The sequence below is a fragment of the Scylla paramamosain genome, chromosome 1 (genome assembly GCF_035594125.1).
Source record: "Scylla paramamosain isolate STU-SP2022 chromosome 1, ASM3559412v1, whole genome shotgun sequence".
In the NCBI taxonomy this organism is placed as follows: domain Eukaryota; kingdom Metazoa; phylum Arthropoda; class Malacostraca; order Decapoda; family Portunidae; genus Scylla; species Scylla paramamosain.
The window spans coordinates 9,070,001-9,077,500 of record NC_087151.1 but is presented as its reverse complement, the minus strand read 5'-3'; the positions used below and the strand labels follow the sequence as shown (position 1 = coordinate 9,077,500).

At 42.5% G+C, this 7,500-nt stretch overlaps 1 protein-coding gene across 5 annotated transcripts in view; it reads left to right on the top strand.

Annotated features, from left to right (window-relative positions):
* The window catches only part of LOC135099794 (uncharacterized), a 390,580-nt gene that overhangs the window by 244,830 nt on the left and 138,250 nt on the right, over window positions 1-7,500 (top strand). For 3 of the 5 annotated variants that reach the window (XM_064002316.1, XM_064002323.1, XM_064002333.1), the window contains one exon: window positions 5,350-5,383. The exons of the other annotated variants lie outside the window; for them this stretch is intronic. In XM_064002316.1, the coding sequence (XP_063858386.1) occupies window positions 5,350-5,383 (34 nt within the window). The remainder of the gene's footprint in view (window positions 1-5,349; window positions 5,384-7,500) is intronic. 5 annotated transcript variants of the gene reach the window in all.

Genomic DNA, 7,500 nt, shown 5'->3' with positions numbered 1-7,500 from the left:
GACGTTCATCTAAATGGACTTCTTAATTTTTTGAGGGTGACCTTTTTGCTCCAGCACGACAGCCAGCTCATCAGTCAGGTTGGCCAGCATGTTTCCAATGTCACTCAGCACGTCACCACTTCTACCTGGGAAACTTGAATTTGATTTTGATGTGTTTCCAACAGAGGCGCCCGTTGTAGCAATAGAATTCTGGCGGAGAGGAGGCTGAACTTCCCTGCGACGGAGTGCTATGGAGTGACGTAGAGAGAAGTGAGGAGAGTTACAAGTCTCTAGCATAGTCAAACCTGAGTGGGGACGGCAGGTTTACTACTTGATGGTTCCAGCGTTCTCATTTGTAAACGGCCATACTAGCTGTCCTGACTTGCTGCTGCCTTGGAGCTCTCACTGATGGAGTACGAGCAGCAAGGGGGGCGGCGGTGGGATCATCTTTGCGGTTCCCTGTGGCGTGTTGTTTGAACTTCCACTTCCCTAACTTGAATTATAACTCTCTTCTGTCTTTAAATTCAGTTCCTTCATGCAGATTTCTTCCCGATGAGTTGTTGGCTTCTTGAGATTCATCACGTCTTTAATGAACTGTGGCACTTCATGGACATCTGCTCGAGTCTTTGCAGTTACTTTGGCAACGGCTCTGAACTTGCAGGCAGTACGAGGTCTGGCAAGCGTTCCTCCACCTTCGTAATTATTTGCATACTCGTTAGCTGGGGTGATGTCGCAGTCATCCATAGATCTCTGTCCTGAGTAGAGGTTGCTGAGGTCAATAGATTCAACACTCACTCGCTGATCTCTCGTCCGAACACTGTCCCTGATCCCGGCCAGGTGAGGCAGGTTGACTGTGTAAATGTTGACTGTCTAAAACCCTGGGCGTATTCATCCATCACTTTGCTTTCCCCTCCCGGATACGCTTAAATACATTAGTCTGTATGAGTTAGGGAAGTGGAAATAGGAGTGAAGCATTCCCTTGCCTAATAGAATATGGAGGAGAGAGAGAGAGAGAGAGAGAGAGAGAGAGAGAGAGAGAGAGAGAGAGAGAGAGAGAGAGAGAGAGAGAGAGAGAGAGAGAGAGAGAGAGAGAGATAGATAGATAGATAGATAGATAGATAGATAGATAGATAGATAGATAGAGAGAGAGAGAGAGAGAGAGAGAGAGAGAGAGAGAGAGAGAGAGAGAGAGGGGGAGATAGATAGATAGATAGATAGATAGATAGAGAGAGAGAGAGAGAGAGAGAGAGAGAGAGAGAGAGAGAGAGAGAGAGAGAGAGAGAGAGAGAGAGAGAGAGAGAGAGAGAGAGAGAGAGAGAGGAAGCTGATGCATTATAGAAGTATTTCCTTAGTCTTGGTGGGAAGGGAAGAGGAGACGTGATGCAGAAACATTTCCTCATTTGTTATTCATTGTCTGAAGGGAAGGAGAAAATTATAATGCTAAAAGTACATGCCAGAGAGTGGAAGTAGAGTGTGATGTACTACGTTTGCTCGTCATATATCAGCAATTTATGTCATCTTTCCTGTTCAGCATTTCCTATGCATTGTTCTTATTGTAGCACAGAAGTGTTGCCATGCATTAGAAAGATGTATTACAATTAGTATTTTATAATTACCGTCTGTTCCTATGCATAAATTTCAGGCAACATTATCCTCTACTTCCATTAATCATTTCCTACTCTTTTACATGTCATTATTATTACATTTTCTATTTCCCCCTTAGAAGTTGTTATAACCGCTTGCACTTCTCCTTACCCAGTCACCCCTCGCGCAAAGATCATCGCACTGCAGCCAGAACTTGAAGAAAACTAAGTAGTTATGTAAGGCATTTTCATTGGATTCCTACATAATCTACGTTGAAATTTCCTGCTTGGGCGAAAAATAATCAATACTGTTCATCTTCCCATTGATATTTCTCCTGCTCTTCCTTCTCCTTCAATTTTTCATCCCTCACTATTTTCCACCTCCTCCTCCTCCATCTTCAAATTCATTTCTTCCCCCTCTTTCTCCTCACCGTCCTCTTCCACCTTCATCTCCTCCTCCTCCTCCTCCTCCTCATGCTGCACAACATAATAAGAGCTTCCTCCGTTGGGTTAGCAGGCAACTCCCGCGCGGGCGTTGATCTTGACAACGGACCAATCCCCACCCCTCCCTTGCCTCTTCCTTCCCGTCACCCTGGCTCGCTTCCCTCAAGCTTTTCCTGCGTCTTCTCTGAATCTGATATATTGTGTTTGAGTCCCTTCGTGTAAAATATATTTGTAATGTACGCTAAGCTTTTTTTTTTCCTCTATGTTATGTTTGTTTCATAACTGTAATTGGCTGAGCTGTATACTAATTCGAAATCGTAGTAATTTTCACTCTGTTAATCACTGTTTCTTGTGTTATAGATTATGTCCTCACATTGAGTCTAATATTTTTAGTTATGTTTTTTTTCTTTTTTTGCCACTGTTATGTTTTATTTATTTATTTATTTATTTATTTTTTGTCAACCTCTGAACTTTTACATGTTTATTTACGATCCTTGTATGAAATTCTAAACACCCAATGGCCGTTTCTTTTTTTTTTCTTGAGTACTTGATCGTTTCTTCTTATTTTTTTTTCTTTTTTGAATTTCCCAATCTCCTGCACATCTTTTAGCTTTTCCATTCTCCTCCTCCCTTTCTTCTTCTTTTTCTTTCTCATCTTATTCTTTCTCTTTCTCCTCCTCCTCCTCCTCCTTTTCCTTTTCCTTTTCCTTTTCCTTTTCCTCCTCCTCCTCCTCCTCCTCCTCCTCCTCCTCCTCCTCCTCCTCCTCCTCCTCCTCCTCCTCCTCCTCCTCCTCCTCCTCCTCCTCCTCCTCCATCCTGTGAAAGACCGTGCTCTACTCTGTCGTGTTCCTCCACATGTATAGTTTGCAATTATAGATCCTATTCGAAGTTCAGCAGATACCATCCAAATGTGCAAGTCGATCTGAGGGCAACTAGTCCTGCTTTGGTTTCCTCTGCATTCTTATTTATCTCCCTGAAATCTTGATAGCAATCTGAAAACACAGTGTACTTTGTAAAATTATGTGTCCTTACTTCTACCTCAATCGAGATGACCCTGTGTCCGAATATCCATCTAACATGAGCATCCTGCCTATATTTTCGCTATCTTGTATCCGCTCTCTTAGTTCTAGTATTCTCGTGCCCTTGAACCATTACGTCCCCTTTGAAAACACGTAGATGCTCACACTTATATTTTCTTTAAATTTTGATATCCTACTGTAATATTTGAGCGACTATCACATACCTGGATTTATGTATGTGCTCCAATCTACATGTGTTCTCTCGTGGTGTCTCCCATAATCTTCCCCCGTACCTGCTTGAACACCTGTCCTCTCTGTAGCTTGTTACTTCTCTTCACCTCACCGAATATCCTGTATTTTTGGGGTTCCTGTGCCAAATATGATGTAATTATGCTTCAGTGTTCCGCTTTTCCTTGTTGAAATATCGCTCTTACATTAGAATATTTCATGAGGGACCGGTTCTTCCTAGCTGCTGCTCCTCATTCCTTAGGCAACACCTGTTTTTCTCAGTTCAGACAAAACTTCTCTCTCTCTCTCTCTCTCTCTCTCTCTCTCTCTCTCTCTCTCTCTCTCTCTCTCTCTCTCTCTCTCTCTCTCTCTCTCTCTCTCTCTCTCTCTCTCTCTCTCTCTCTCTCCCTATTTCCCTTCTGTCTGTTGCTTTCAGTCTACCCATCTCATCTTTGTCAACACCCACGTTTTCCCAGCCACAGTAGCTGCCGGATATTCAAGGAGGGTAAAATTTTCACTTGTAACTTCCCCTGCCAGAAAGAACACATATAATGATAATGGTAAATATTGCGAATAAGAATATACTGTAGCAAGTCACACGAAAGGAAGCTGTTTCTCCTCTTCCTCCTCCTCCTCCTCCTCCTCCTCCTGCTGCTGCTGCTGCTGGTGCTGCTGCTGCTGCTGGTGTAATGAGCACACAGGAGAAAGCTAAGCTGATAACGGAAAGGAAGAGATGAATGTACGTGTATGAGACTTAGCGGCTGTAATAAAACTAATAGTAGTTCTGGGAGAGGGTTTGCATGTTCCCGGTGGGGAGTGAAGGGGGACTGAGGATGTGACGTGGTGTGGTGGGGTTGGGAATGTCGACTGATGGGGATTGAGGATATGATATGTAATAAATGCCCATCACTTTTCTATCCATTAAGTATAAGGTGTAGATGGAAGGGAAATGTATCAATACTTGCGTGTGTGTGTGTGTGTGTGTGTGTGTGTGTGTGTGTGTTGAATGAACTCTATTGAACTTGAGAACAAAAACACAAAAGGGAAGTTGCAAGAGGACAGAAGACTTGCACATAGCTGTTTCTGTATCGTACATACTTATATCCACCTATCATCTCTATCAATACATTTTATCTAGGGTTCCTTAAGTCTCCTTAATGACTCAGCACTAACAACCTGATTATTAGGTGTGTCCCAGTCATCTACCACTCTATTTGAGAACCAATTTTTTCCTATCTCTTCTTTAAAACTAACCTTATCAGGCTTGGACATCTTACTTCTACTCTTATCCTGATTACTAACATTAAGGATTTTATTTATATTAACCTTATTATATCCTTTACGCCACTTAAATGCCTCCATCAGATCCTCTCTACAACTTCTTAGTCAACGCCTCTCTAACGGATGTACAACTGAAAATTTTAATCTCCTTTCATAAGAAATATTTCGCATCCATTGTATGCTTTTGTAATTCTACTTTTTGCTGACTCTAACGGAGCTATATTCCTTCTGTAAGATGGAGGCCAGTAATGCACAATTTCCACATGTAACTTCAATAATCTTGGGAATTCTACTATTAACATTCCTAAAGGTGAATCATGATCAGCTATTAAAAGGTTCTCTTGTTCACTGTCCCTAAGTATTATATCCCAATCGATATTCTAAAGGTCAAAGTGAAATGTAAAGCTATTTTTCTCAATCCTGATTTAGAGAAATGTTTTCTTTACTGTACGTTTATGTAACATTTGTTACTTATTTTTATCTTTTTATGAAACACTGAACACTGAACGGAAAATATGCATCAAACTTCTGTTATTCATTTACCTTTTTTATACATACCTACATACCTGCGCATTGGTTTATTGACACATTCATTGTTTTATTACATTGTTCAAAATTTAGTTACCGATAGAAGTTTATACACGAACAAAAATTATATTAATAAAACATTGAAAATAATAAACGTGCTTTACTCCTTTTTAATTCCCTCAAGCTCACATTTTACTCTATATATCAAACTTTGCGTCACCCTATCAACTTAATGTCCAGTGTTTGTTTTAAATTATTGCTCAGTCCACATTTACCTCCTCTTGCAGTGCGTGTAATGAAGGTCCTCCATCCACTGCCAAGGTAAAGTACAGGCATTTGTGGCTTCTTCTGCACCATTGATTAGTTTCTGTAGTGGCTCCTGTGTTTCTCTCTCTCTCTCTCTCTCTCTCTCTCTCTCTCTCTCTCTCTCTCTCTCTCTCTCTCTCTCTCTCTCTCTCTCTCTCTCTCTCTCTCTCTCTCTCTCTCTCTCCAGAAATCCACATCAGAAGATTCCGTTAATGAAAGACGACAGAGAGAGAGAGAGAGAGAGAGAGAGAGAGAGAGAGAGAGAGAGAGAGAGAGAGAGAGAGAGAGAGAGAGAGAGAGAGAGAGAGAGAGAGTCCCTGCATGATTCCAGTATAAGAGAGGAAGAGCCGGAGGAGAGGGAGGAAGAACAGCAGAAAAATAAACGTGAAGAACAAGCAGAGGAGTGAAGAGAACATCCTGTGTTCCCCTCGCCCTCCACAGCGCAATTACCTCTGCTGTGTGTGTGTGTGTGTGTGTGTGTGTGTGTGTTGGAAGGAAGGAGATAAGGGTGCGAGTTAAGAAAATAACGTAAGATGTGGGAGGCAAAGAAGGAAGGAAAGGAGGTGTCAAAGTCTTCACTGTAAACACGAAGAGACAACAATTCATCCTCCATCTCCCGCCCGTGTTATTTTCCTCCCTTTCAATCACTTACCTTCACACCTTCATTTCACCTCTACAACATACCCTCCCCCCTCCTCTTCCTCCTCTCCCTCCTCTCCCTTCTTCCTCTCTTTCTCTCTTCCTCCTCCCTCCTTGCCTCCCGCACTCAGTGATACGTTGACTCCTCCTCCACTTCCTCCAAGGAAAAAAACATTTCCTCCAGTACTCCTGTCTTCCCTTCCTCCTTCCTTTCCTCCATTTTCTTGATGCCTCTTATTTCGATCTGAGAGATTTATTTAGGGGTAAAGAGAACGTATAAGGATGTCCATGATGAGCTTCACCATCTTTTCTAAGAGATATGGGATAGTGCAGTGGAAGACTTCTCCCCATCCATCGCCTCTCTTGGTGATAATATTTCGAGATTCCTTTACTTGGTCACTGGAGAAGGTTACTGGTCATTCATTAATTACTGAACATGATCGTTGTTGTTTCTGACGTGTAATACTTTGCATTTGTCATCGTTAAATGTAAACAAAAGCTAAATGGGTCTTTTTATGAAATCATCTAATTTCTGAGAGGGCAACGACATTTCGAATGTTTTCTAAATTTTCCCCCTTTGGCTGAACTCATCAATATATGAAAAAAATAAAAGGAAATATGTTTTCCATCTGACTATTTATTTATTTTTTCTATTTGCAAAGTACCGAGGTTACTTTATTGATAGTTTTCGCATCATCAGCTAGGTATGAAAATCTCAGTGAGCACATTGTCATTATTCACATGTATCAAGAACAGAATAGGGCCACGCACTGATGACTCACATTAACCCAGCAAGACAAAACACCATCTCCTACCACTTTGGTGTGATGGAGAGTGAAAGGTGGTGAAAAAAAAAAAAGGAAGAATACAAAGGAATACAAAGGAAATCCAAACAGCAACAAACCCTAATATGAGGAGTAGAAGGGAAGAGGGAGATGAAAAAAGGAGAAAGCGGCGACAAGTCGGATAGAAAGTGAGGCGATAAGGAGAGTAAGAACAGCATGCCGTAGCGTAGTGGAAAATCAGACGCTGAGGGATTGCAAGAGTGAGAATTGGTAGACAGAAGATGGAAGGGGTGGGAAGAGGAAGAGAAACAGTAGTCTTTACATGATGAAGGCAAAACAGGAGTGCCATCTGTCAGAAATTAAGAACAGTTCAGCGTTTAAGGGAATTTCTTTTCTCTATTTTTTCTACCCTGTCTTCCCATACCTACGCTTCCCCCCTCTCTCCTCTCTCCGTCCCTCTCTCTCCCTCTCTCGACCCTCTCCTCCTCCCCTCATGAACCGCGCAGTCTTCCTCACCCGCCAAAGACTAAAGGCGTCGTCTTCCTGGAGGGTGACGGTGGCTGGCCGCGATCAAAGGGAGGCGGGGAAGTGTCCTGGGTAAACGAGGGGAAGAGCGGGACGTGGGAGGAAGACGCCGCCGTTTGTCTTGCTCAGGGGGCGGGGAGGGGAAGGGCCGAGCAGGGAGGGGACGCTGTCACTGAAAGGAAG